At 41.6% G+C, this 13159-nt stretch overlaps 1 protein-coding gene across 3 annotated transcripts in view; it reads right to left on the bottom strand.

Moving 5' to 3' along the window:
* Positions 1-13159, bottom strand: part of ADAMTS9 (ADAM metallopeptidase with thrombospondin type 1 motif 9) — a 172246-nt gene that overhangs the window by 87289 nt on the left and 71798 nt on the right. For all 3 annotated transcript variants that reach the window (XM_081246304.1, XM_081246305.1, XM_081246306.1), the window contains exons 20-25: positions 11380-11590; positions 10736-10900; positions 8399-8563; positions 4299-4418; positions 1599-1703; positions 1299-1466 (exon numbers count right to left, since the gene is read on the bottom strand). In XM_081246304.1, the coding sequence (XP_081102430.1) occupies positions 1299-1466; positions 1599-1703; positions 4299-4418; positions 8399-8563; positions 10736-10900; positions 11380-11590 (934 nt within the window). The remainder of the gene's footprint in view (positions 1-1298; positions 1467-1598; positions 1704-4298; positions 4419-8398; positions 8564-10735; positions 10901-11379; positions 11591-13159) is intronic.

Raw genomic sequence — 13159 nt, 5'->3', positions numbered from 1 at the left:
ACTCTCCACACTGCACTCCAGCCCCATGGGCCTTATGGATGCTTTCTGAGCAGGCCAAGAACACCCCCGTCTCAGGGTTTTTGCAGCTGCTCTACTTTCTGCTGTACAACACGGATATCCATGTGGTTCACTGCTTCACTCCATGCAAGCCCTGCTCAATGCAGTGTGAGGCTTTTCTGACCACCTCGTCTAAAAGCACATCACCTCTTTCTCTCTGCCATTACTGTGTTTGACCTTTTTTCTGGTATGTATCAGTACCTGGTGCTATATCATATATTTATATCTTTATTGCTCACTGACTGGAATCGCCATTGGAATGATCTTCATAAAGGCAAGGACTTTCTTATTTGTCAGTCACTGCTCTTCCTAAATACCTGGTAGACAGGTAGACAGATGGATCTGATAGATGTACGTGTGTATGTTTGAGAACTCAGGGCGTGAGAGTGAGATTATCTACCATTTACTGAGCACCTTCTTTGTTCTAAGCATTTAACAGACAGAAGCTCAAATAATCCTTACAACAGCCTTATAAGGTAGATATTCTTTTTGGCCTCTTTTAAGAGCAGAAGAAACTGAGGTTCAAGGACTAACACCAGACTGCTCAAGGTCATGCAGCCAGTTAATGTCAATGTCTGGATTTTTACACATCTCTGAATCCACCTCTCAAACTTCATATATGTATTATGGTATTTATTGAGATATTCATCTCCATTCTCTTCACCTGTCCTAAGCTCTGTATTTCCTGGACTTGGGAGCTTTTGCAAGACAGAAAGCAGGAGTTACCCGAACACAAAGGTCTTTCTACTTTTATAAAAGTCCACAGGTGGTTCCTGGTGTGCACAGGAGGCTGGGTCCCCAGCATTGCCTGAGGGTTCCTACTTCTCCCTCTCAGCAGGGAAGCCAGAGGCACAGGACTTGAAGGGACCATGGGATGCAGGAGGCACCCAGATGCAAGTTGAGGCCCTCCCCTTACTCCCCCCACTTCTCCCGGCTACTTCTGGTACTCCACAAGCCTACTACATTCTAATGTGACTTGGCTCAGTTAAGACTGCATTTTCCAACCAGCCCAACAGGATGTGGGCTTAAGGGGTTGTAAGTTGATTTACACATTTTTAAAAAATGTGCATTTCTTGCACATCTGGCTAAGATTCATACCAGCTGCACATATGCGGAGACGAATATCTCACAACCAAGTCCAATTCTAAAACAGTGCCCGTTGACCTTGGGGACCCACGACTAGTCATCCTCCTTACAGCTCCCCCAGTCCTCTCCCAATTCCAAAGAATTCACTTGCTTACCGGGTTCCAGTCCAGAGCCTTCCACCGCCCACAGGGGGTCACAGAACATTCCTCCTTTGCCACTGGTCTAGGGAGGGTTGCACAGGCACTCTCGTCAGCCACAGAGCCATCGTCGTCCCGACAGCTGACATATCTCATCCGGGTACCTTTTCCACAAGTGGCTGAGCACTGGGTGTTGGAATAAAACAATGCAGAAACGTTATCTGAAACAGTCACTCACTGGGTAGAAACCTACTTTCTCAAGTCATGTCAGAGAACGTCTGCCTTCCCTCCCACCCTCTCTACTTCTTCCGTTCTTACTGGCGTCCAAGACCCAAATCGCCACTGGGTCCTTGGAGCACTGTGTGTGCTTCTCCTTGCTTCCGGGGCAGCGGGGGGAGGGTGACAAGATGGTAATTCACAGTCCTAGACGCAGATGGGAAGAAAAAGCCAAAGTTACCTTTCAGTCATGGCGTATACAAATATAAGGACTAAGAATTCTAAGGTATCAGACTTCTGGGTGATTTGGGGCAAGTCACGTGACATCTCTCGGCCCCAACTACAAATTCAACTGTGAAATGGGATATAATCTGAGTCCCTTCGTGGGTGCCTTAATACAAAACCACATTTATTTACCTGTTTGTGTGAAGAAGATATTGTAAAATGACACACAATTTAGGAAAGAGCAGCATACCCTTTAAAAATGATTGTTAATTTTTGAAAACATTCTGCAGGCCCATTTCTGTTCCTACATTTCAATTCACTTCCTAATCAGATTTTGCTAACCATGAACTTGCTTTCCGAGTGTACCCGCAGATAGCTCCTGAGGCCCCGAAGAAGGTCAACTCTAGATACAAGAGGTGCGTTCAATATCACAAAGCCTAGAATTTATGTCACACCCTTCAATCACTCAGAGGCAATTCCTATGATGGATTGAGGTTATCCATGCGTAGGTAATATTCCCAGATTTCCAAATGGGAAATCGGAAGTACACACCTGTTCACAATCATTCTCAGCCTCAGTGGTTATCAAATGTTCTTGGATTAAATACATACCCATTAAATGCCCAGGATGCCCTGAGCACAGTGCAAAGTGCTGGAGGCTCAGTGCTGAAGTGACTTTAGGAAGTTTAGCAACTGAGCAGGAAATTCTGTTACTTGGTTCAGACCTTGCCTATTCCTCTGCCTGGGGTCCAAAGAATGGCACAGGGAACTTGTCGCACAGTGAAAAATTTATTCACATGCTGCAGCTGCAGGAGCTGCCCTATAGTCAGTCCATGGATATTACTGAATAACTTAGAAACGTATGTTGTGAATCTCTAAGGGAGTCGCTAAGACCTTACTTTCTGCGTGTTTAGATGTCGCAGCTAATTCCCAGGCAATTATCATGCAGTGGGTTGGAACATTTCAATAAAAAAAATAAAGATGACACAAGTCACAAGCAGTGTTTGGTTAACTGATCAGCAATGACAGCATGAACAACACTGCCATATTCATTTCCTTCTTTGAGACTCTGCATCCATCAACAACACACGTTGCCAAGTAGTAGACTGAGGGCACTCAGAGCCGAGGCAGTAGAGTGGCCAGATGGGGCCTCAGAGCATAACTTCGGGGTGTAGTCTGGGTTCAAATCCTGTCTTCTGCAATTAGCAAAGCCAAGTCTTCTCTTAACATATTCTCCTTACACAAATGATGCCAAAATCAAGGTCCACATGGAATGGCGTGCTGGTGAATGATTACCAACTAGCTCTCTCGAGAAACAAGGCGTGCTTATGCGTGTGTACAGATATGTATGTGTATATACATACACACATATTACATGCACCTATGCATGTATATATATGCTTGTTTATTATAAGTTTTTCTGATATAAAGAATGTGTAGCATAAAATTTACATATAACAATAAAATATACAATTCTTTATTTTAAATTTCTTAGAGCCAATTGTTTCTCACAGAATACTGTCGTTGTTTTTGCTGAACTCCTGAATCACCTAGTGGCTGAACGATGGTTGTCGTTGCTGGACAAGTGTAGTTCTGACACGAATGTCAGTTGATATTTTGTTTACATTTAAGAGTATCATGAAAGAGAAACAATGAAGATGTATGTCAGAACTTCACTCACTCACCCAATGACATGAACAATTTCTTTGCTGAACCAGAAAATAATTTTCAAATACTAGAAAAATATTTCCTTATTTTTTTATGCTACTTACAACATAACAGCTACAGACACAAGACTTTTAAAAGTTTAGTCTGCATTATTAACATTTGTTCCCTCACTTTTTTGAGTCTAAGCAATCAATACAACAATCAATTAAACTCTGAATTACAGCATCTACTGATTTCTGTGGTGTAAGTACACTCACCATGGCCAATTTCAAGCTACCAACTTGATATCAATGAACACAGAGTTAAAAAGGGATGTGCAGCAGCTCACCACTGTACAGTATTCCACCATGAAAATACATACAAATGTAATGTAAATCAGAGTAAACTACAGGAAAATAATTAGAAAGGGAAAAGTGAGTATTTCTCAACTTAATTTTTAATATCATCTATTTATTTATAGGTTTTTACTTTCAATTTTTAATAATGGCTGAATTTAACAACCAGCTTGCAAAATTTCTGAAAATTTACCAACCATCGCTTGTGAGCTAGAACAAGCCAGCTCCAGCACATGCAGCCTGAACATATGATACTATTTGCCAAACCCTACACTGAAATCATTAAAAAAATCTAAGTTCAAGAAAACCAGCCCAAAGAGTCAACCTTTGCCACCCAATAAGAATCAGAATCAAGCCTACATACAATTCCAATAAGCAGAGAAGAACAAAACTGGTACATCAAAATATTAGATCCAGAATGTATCAAATAAGTAAATCTAGAACAATTTAGTTAGTCTACTGTTTCCTCTACCTACATACTTAACTATGAAAGGACTTCAGTTTTGACTGAGCTCCTGGGAAGTTTTGGCATCAGTGCCCAAAGCCAATAACTAATTTTGACAAAGGAAATTTACCTGGGTATCAGTTGGTCTAGTTGCTGCATTGCAGTCATTGTCATCCACCACTGACATGTATGTCCCAATGATGCATTTCACTGCTCTTAGCTGGTATCCCTGTCCACAAGTGACACTGCACTGGGGAAAAGAAATAAAACAGGAAGTATATACAATCTAGCCAATGTTCTCTTTCCCTAACTTTACCTATAACATTCTACAAGAGAAAAAATATTTCCATCATAGTGGGCCAGAGGGCTGGTACTCAAAGATATTAGGTAAAAGCAGGTAATCCTACTCTGTACAAATTATACTGATCAATTATCAAGATATTACATGGAATTATTTCTGCCTCCCATTGGAATTATGTTTGTAGGAGTTCAGTTCCTTGACTGTGAACCCCTGGAAGCAGGGGAGTACATTTCAATCATTTTTACATCTTTCACACTCTACCTAGCAGAATGCTGTGGCTAAAATAGGTACTTTATATAGTTATTTGACTTCTGGAAAATTTTCCTAAAGCAATTTTCAGAGTTCACATGAATATTTTTGTATAAGAATGGTCTTTGCAATATTATTTATAAAAGGCAAAATATTAGAAACCACTTAACTAGGCAAGAACCAAAAGTCAATTAAATGCACCATGGCAAACAGATCATAAGGAAAATGTAGCCACTAAGCCTAATTGTTAGATTTAAAAAGCATCTAAAAAACAATAAGTAGAGGGAGTGACGTCATGGAAATGGCAGTTCAGGAAGCTCCAAGAGTTGATCCCTCCACTGAAGCAACTATGAAGCTAGCAAAAAATGGCGGAATCTTTTTTTTTTTTTTTTAAACTCTGGAAGCTAATCAAACACTTAAAGCAACTCGGTAGGTGCTTACTGCCAAATTTCAGTAGGAAAGTGTTGAGACATTTTTGCTTATTGCCCCCCTGCCATATTACACGTTCCTCTCAAATGCACATGGAACACTCTCCAGTACAGACCATATATTAGGCCACAAAACAAGTCTCAATAAATTTTAAAACCCTGAAATCCCACAAAGTTATCATCTCTGGCCACAATGGAGTAAAGTTAGAAAGAAATAACAGGAGGAAAACTGAAAGATTCACACATATGTGCAAATAAAACAACAGAGTCTTAAATAACCAGTGGATCAAAGAGGAAATCACAAAGGAAATTAGAAAGTACTTTCAGATGAATGTAATCAAAAATAAAACATAAAATTTATGTTTTAATAAATATAAAGATGCAGCAAAAGCAGTGCTCAGAGGGAAATTTGTCTGTAAACACATATATTATTTTAAAAAAAAGATCTCAAATCAATAACCTAACCTTACACCTTAAGGAACTAGAAAAAGAACAAAGTAAACTCAAAACTAGCAGAAGGAAAAAAAAAAGACTAGAATAGAAAAACAACAGAATCAACAAAACTAGAAGTTGGTTCTTTAAAAAGATCAACAAAATTTATAAATCTTTGCCTAGACTGACTAAAAAGAGAGAAGACACAAACAACTAAAATCAGAAATGAAAGCAAGAGCACTGCTGCTGACTCTACAGCAATAAAAAAGGATAATGAAAGTATGGTGAACAATTATATGCCAACATGTTACACAATCTAGATGAAACACACACTAATTATCCAGAAACACAAAAATCACAAAACCTGACTTAAAAATAAACAGAAAGGGCTTCCCTGGTGGCACAGTGGTTGAGAGTCCGCCTGCCAATGCAGGGCACACGGGTTCGTGCCCCGGTCCGGGAAGATCCCACATGCCGCGGAGCAGCTGGGTCCGTGAGCCATGGCCGCTGGGCCTGTGCTCCACAAAGGGAGAGGCCACAACAGTGAGAGGCCCGCATACCGCAAAAAAAAAAAAAAAAAAAAAAAAATTTGAACAGACCTATAAGAAGTAAAAAGATTGACTCAGTAATCAATGACCTCTTAATAAAGAAAAGTCCAGGACCAGATGGCTTCACTGGTGAATTCTACCAAACATTTATAGAAGAATTAAGTACTATTCACTACAGCCAAAAGGTGCAAACAACCCAAATGTCTGTAGAGGGATAAATGGATAAACAAAGTACGGTATATCCATACATGGAATATTATGCAGCCATAAAAAGGAATGAGGTACGTATGTGTGCTACAACATGGATGAACCTTAAAAACATCATGCTATGTGAAAGAAGCTGGAGACACAAATAGTCATGTATTGTATGATTCCATTCATATGAAATACTTAGAATAAGTAAATCCATGGAGGTAGAAAGCAGATTGTTGGCTGCAGGGGTGAAGGGGAAATGGGGAGTAACTGCTTAATGAGTATTTTGGGGTGACAAAAATGTTTTGGAACTAGATAGAGGTGGTGGTCGTACAACATTCTGAATGTACTAAATGCCACTGATTTGTTCACTTTAAAATGGTTAATTTTGTTTCGTGACTTTTACTCCAATTAACAAAAAATTGATGAAATACAATCCTATTCTTAGTTTTTAAAACATAAGGAGATAATCATAAATGTATTAACTCTGCAGTGTAGAGCTAGGAGTGTGGTTTTCTTCTTTTTGCTAAATTACTTTTTGCAAAACTTCTCTTATGAACATGCGTTATTCTTCAATATTTTAAGAAACAGTCTGTAGCCCTGAATTGCATGTTCAGTCAAAGGAAGGACAAATTTCTGGCTAGGACTGACCTGGTATAAACACACATTAAAAAATAGGCCTTTTAGGGCTTCCCTGGTGGCGCAGTGGTTGAGAATCTGCCTGCCAATGCAGGGGACACGGGTTCGAGCCCTGGTCTGGGAGGATCCCACATGCCGCGGAGCGGCTAGGCCCGTGAGCCACAACTACTGAGCTTGTGCGTCTGGAGCCCACGCTCCACAACAAGAGAGGCCACGACGGTGAGAGGCCCGCGTACCGTGATGAAGAGTGGCCCCCGCTTGCCACAACTAGAGAAAGCCCTCGCACAGAAACGAAGACTCAACACAGCCAAAATAAAGAAATAAATTAATAAACTCCTACCCCCAACATCTTCTTTAAAAAAAAAAAATAGGCCTTTTAGTTCTAAAAGATGTTATATTCAAATCTTAACAGTGGCCCTGAGCTGTGCTCTCCTCCTGTTATTATTTACAAGAGCTAGCAGATATAGACAAAAAAGGAGGCAAGATCTGAGGCATGCGTGGACTTCCCCTGTTTAATAAGTGTGATCAAACATGATCAACCATTCTGACTAAGGATGCTATATAATGGAGAGGAAGAGTGCCAATGTAAACGGTAGAAATTGTAAGGGTGTAGTAATAAAGCTGCTCTCATTTACTGCACGTATGTTGGAAATGAAGATGTAAGCTAGGGAAGAGGCTGTGGCTGGACAGGGTGGAGGGAGAGTCGTTCTTAAAGAGATTACACAAGTGACAGCAAGCAGCTGCTTTGCTTCTCTTGGGAACGTGGAGTGCTACTTAAATAGTACCCGGAATGCTTTTGCTTCTATATTAGGAAAGACTTAATTCCAAGAGTAGTGGTTTCTTAAATGCAAGCCCAAGGGAGACTTTCACTCTCTCCTTTAAGAACAGTTCAAATGACTGGGAAACCTACACTGGGGGCTTGGAAAAGATTCTTTCAAAGAGAGGTGATTCCTGTAACCTTTGATCTAATTAATTCTGTTTGAAAAGTCTGAATAATTTATGAGAGGTGAACGTAGGAATCAGGACACTGGGAGCCAAAACATCCCTTCCAAATCCCAGTCCAGACCCTCCTGCCAAAGACACTGGCGCTGGATCACATTCTGTAACAGACCCACAGCTGCACGCTAGTAGATAACATCAGCCAGGCACGAGATCTGTTGTGAATTTGTTCAAATTCGTGTGTGCTCAAGCTACAGTTTTAACCCAAGGGCGAAGACACGCACGTGGGTCTGGAAAAGGAATAATCAGCTCCAGGAGGCCAAGCGGCAACCCTCAGAAGTGGGGCAAAATGGTTGCAGAGTTTCCATCACTTGGCGCCACGGAGGTGCAGTGCGTGCCACATGCCATAGTGGTTAAATCCCGGCCACTGGAATGTCCCTCTGCAGGCCCGCTCCAGATAAGAAGGAAAGAATGTAGTTAAGAATTTTATCATTCAAAATACCTGTCCCCAGGGACCTGCCTGCCAGGACGCACATTCTGGCTGCTGACAGGTCTGCATGGAGGCTGGCTTGGTCTCAGAGTCACAGATTCTATCGTTTAATCGATCTTCGCCAAACTGACACCAGACCTGGCGGTGCTTATGCCCTTTTCCGCAGGTGACCAAGCACTGTAATAAAAGGTACAGCCAGTCAGGGTCATTTCTGAACAATGTACTGTGGTTCCCGGGGATTAGTCATTGATTAACAGGACCAGGTGTGCTCTTTTCCCACAGCAATTCCTCTCAGGCGTTGCAATTTGTAAATACATCAAGGTTCATGCTTTTCACGCATTCACTCATTCGTTCATTCATTCTGTATTTATCCAGGCTCTGGGCCAGTTTCAAGCACAGAATAAACTTTAACACAGCATTCATGGTTTGGTAGCATAAGAGTTAAGGGTGGGGAATTTACGAGTCAGACTACTAACCTAGTTTTTAATCCTAATACTGGTTTTTAATCAGCTATGGATACTAAGTGATCTCCCTGTACTTCAATTTTCTCATCTGTACAATGGGGAATACAATAATGCCTACTGCCAGGAACGGTGAAAACTAAATAAGAAAAATCCAAGTGAAGTACTTAGCACATGCTCATTCAATGAGTCTTAAATATAATCTAAATAAATAAATAAATAAATAAAATCGGGCTTCCCTGGTGGCGCAGTGGTTGAGAGTCTGCCTGCCGATGCAGGGGACACGGGTTCATGCCCCGGTCTGGGAAGATCCCACATGCCGTGGAGAGGCTGGGCCCGTGAGCCATGGTCACTGAGCCTGCACATCCGGAGCCTGTGCTCCGCAACGGGAGAGGCCACAACAGTGAGAGGCCCGCGTACCGCAAAAAAAAAAAAAAAAAAGAGAGAGAGAAAACTATAATGATCCCCAAATCTCACTACCTACCTAGGGATAATTATTATTAAAATTTTTCTGTTTTCTTCCCAGTCTTTTTAGCTATGGAATGTTGGATCATACTGAATATGTACTTTGATATCTCCCACTTCCATTTCCTTAAGTATTTTTGCAAAGGTCTGTTACTTAATTTGAGATGATACTTTAGCTAGTATTAGCTATCTAAGTAGAACTTAAACCCAATACCTTCTTTCATCTTTTTTTTTTTTTTAACTAAATACTAGAATTGAAGCTAAAGGCCACTTAGTTAACGGAGAACATAAGAACTAGGTTTGCTGTTAATTTGTCCAGGAGTCAGACACTGTTAATCACATGCACTGTTACTTGTCTGCCATTTCAGAGGTGTTAATAGTATTCTTTTACGATTCAGATTTTATTTAATGTTGAAAGTAAACAGTTAATACTGCACTTGCATGGATGAGATAAGGGAATGGATGCAGAAGCTGTAGCAGGGAAATACCTCTTTCCCCACATTCCTGACTTGGCCCATAAATAAGGCAATTTCTGTTCCCCTGCCACTTGCTCCCCTGAAGAAAGGTGGAGGGGGGCACTTGCTCGGTGAGAATCTCACCAGGAAATACTGACACTGTCTATAAAAGCGAGTTGCTGTCCTCGGGCCACCTATGCTACACAATGGAGAGTTAGCCTTATGCTTCATCTGGTAAGAGACAAGCAAAGCATACATCTGGAATACTCAGCCTGCTCCTTTCTCTTTTTCCCAAGTTTTCCACTAGCAACTAGATGGGTAATCAAACAGGTCACTCACTGGGGTCTAATTCTCTTATTTCAAAGATAAGAAATCAGGGAATCTTATTTTTGACTTCAGATAGAAGCCAATGCAGCTTTATAATTAATAAAGAAAGCCCTGGTTTCCTTTATAGCAACTTAGCCAGGGCTCAAAGAGGAGGGAAGGTGAGGAGCTGGAGCTTCAAAAATCACCAACAGGGGCTTCCCTGTTGGCGCAGTGGTTGAGAGTCCGCCTGCCGATGCAGGGGACGTGGGTTCGTGCCCCCGTCCGAGAAGATCCCGCATGCCGCGGAGCGGCTGGGCCCGTGAGCCATGGCCGCTGGGCCTGCACGTCCGGAGCCTGTGCTCCGCAACGGGAGAGGCCACAACAGTGAGAGGCCCGCGTACCACAAAAAAAAAAAAAGAAAAAAAATCACCAACAGAAGCTACTATGGCGGGTGATCCAGATAAACCCACTGTGACTCTGGGGTCGCCAGTGGACCAGTCATGTCTAGTGAGACAGTCATGGGGCAGGTGGGAGACTGGAGTTGTTCCCTCAAGAGGAGGTGGGAGAAAGGTGCAGCTGGTCTAGCCTTGAACTGACCTGGGGGAGACTCAGAATTGAGTATCGGAGATGAGCTGGGGGAAATAACAGCCTTCCCATCTCACCTCTGACCAGTCTCCTGATTTCCACTGTGGACAAGGGAACTCGTTGCACTTCTGAATGGTGACTTTCTCTTGATGTGTGCATTTGCTATCATCAAGTACATCATTACGGGTGTTGACACAAATAGCCCTTCTCCTCTGGGTTCCACCATCACAGCTTTTAGAACACTGAAAGGACAAAAAAAATGAAATAAAATTATTGCTGAGTTTCTCATCAAGCATGCTCAAGATACTGGCTAGGCTGGCTTGTCTCTTCCAGTCCTTAAGAAACAACCAACCAACAAAGCCTGGTCAATTCTAGTTGTTATTTTAGGGGTATCTGTTCATGTTATCAATTTATTTACCAGGTTTATACCGAAGTCAATATTAGCAAACTGGCAAAGGAAAACAAAATTGGACATAGCTTGTGGGATATGAAAAAAGTGTTCTGTTGAGTTGTTCCACCACTCCCAATTTTCCACATGCCATGCCCACATCAGACATTACAAATCAATCATGGTACTCTTCTGCAGTTTTAATGGGGGCAGCCATTATAAATCAATCATGGTACTCTAAATGGGATTTCTCAATGCAGCTCTGCAAGGAGCCATCATCAGCTAATCAGACTTACTCCAAGAAGAAGACTCTCTGAGTGAGAACCAACTTACTTCAGTCCAAGCAGAATAGCGCCAGCCACCCGTGTTACATTCTCCTGAGCATTTTTCCCGGTTGCTTGGTTTGGGGTGACTGCTGCAAAAACTGTCATCAACCTTCTCGGTCTTCCCATCTAGCCTGCTGTATCTGGCACAGTAGATGTCTAATGTGCGGTAACCCAAGCCACACTGGGCACTACATTCACTCCTGCTGGCCACGTGCCACCTATGCATAAACAACGGGGAGAAACCAACATTTCTATTAAATATGTATGTCTTATCGAGACTTGACTGGTGGAAGAGTTGAGCTCTGTTTTCTTCCTTAACTCAAATACCATGAAACCCAAAGCCACAGTCAGTTACTGAAATCCAATTTAAAATCAGCATTTCCATGTATTTTTCATGGCTGCCAATGTACACGTAAGTCACAGAGTGACAGTCAGTAGTTCTATGTTTGTGAAGATTCTCCCCCGATACAGTCAAACTGAAATTCAAGCAAACAAAAAGAAAGAAAAAAAAAAAACCACTGGAATTCAGCAGAGCAAAAAAAGCAATTTTATATTTAAAAGGTTCATGCAACCCAGCCTTTCATTTGTCAAGGAGGCTGCTTTAACAGGGAATCACTGTTGGAAACACTCCCTAGGAAACCTCCTTTATGTGGGCCTGTGCTGGAAAATGCACAGTGAACATCCTGTGAATTAATAAAGGAATGGATAATTTGGACTATAATTGTGAATTTCAAGTATGCTAAACTGTGTACATTATTATCTGTGCATAAAGACTATAAGTTGCTTGAAGCCATGGACCGTAGTCTATATAACTCAATTACAATTTTTTCTTTTTTTGGCTGTTTAGCGTCTTAGTTGCGGCACATGGGATCTTTGTTGTGGCACACGGGATCTTTCGTTGTGGCACATGGGCTTCAGAGTGGGCGGGCTCAGTAGTTGCGGCATGTGGGCTTAGCTGCCCGGCGGCATGTGGGATCTTAGTTCTCCGACCAGGGATCAAACCCAAGTCCCCTGCATTGGAAGGCGGATTCTTAACCACTGGACCACCAGGGAAGTCCCACAATTTTTTTTTAAAGACTAATTTTTTTTAGAGCAGTTTTAGGTTCACGACAAAACTGAGAGGAAGGTACAGAGATTTCCCACATACCCCTGCCCTCACATATGCAGAGCTTCCCCATCATCAGCACTCCCCACCAGAGTGGGACATCTGTTACAACTGATGAACCTACATTGTCACATCATTATCAACTAAAGTCTATAGTTTACATTAGGGTTCACTCTTGATAGAACCCATATTCTATGTGCTTAGACATATGCTTAGTGAATATATATCCACCATTACAGTATCACACAGATGTAAAAATCCTCTGTGCTCCACCTATTATTCATCCCTTCCGGTCCCACAATTTTTCACTTTTAAAAGTAGATTTGAATCTACAAATTTTTGTCAACTTTATATCCCTAGTACCTATAAGACTTTTCTGGCACACAATAGGTGCTCAGTATGTACTGATAAATCAAGTGGTTCTTTTAATGCTCCAGCAATGGAGCTAGAGCTTAAAAAAGAAAAAAAAATGCTTAAAATGAATAGAACTGTCTAAAAAATGAGCTTGAAACGTGTTTCATTGATCAAACTTAGCAATCCCAAAAGGATGATTTCTTTATAATCTTCATTTGAATTTGCTCTTGATCGTTAATTCTCTCCTGCTCATAAACTGTGTAGTTTGCCAAATACCAATGCCCTAAGAGTTCTCCCTTCTACACTCAGGAAGAGAAGAGCAGCACTG

This window comes from Mesoplodon bidens (assembly GCF_964165515.1).
Source record: "Mesoplodon bidens genome assembly, chromosome: 10".
NCBI classification, from domain to species: Eukaryota; Metazoa; Chordata; class Mammalia; order Artiodactyla; family Ziphiidae; genus Mesoplodon; species Mesoplodon bidens.
The sequence above is the reverse complement of the archived record's forward strand: the minus strand, read 5'-3'. Positions and strand labels throughout refer to the sequence as shown.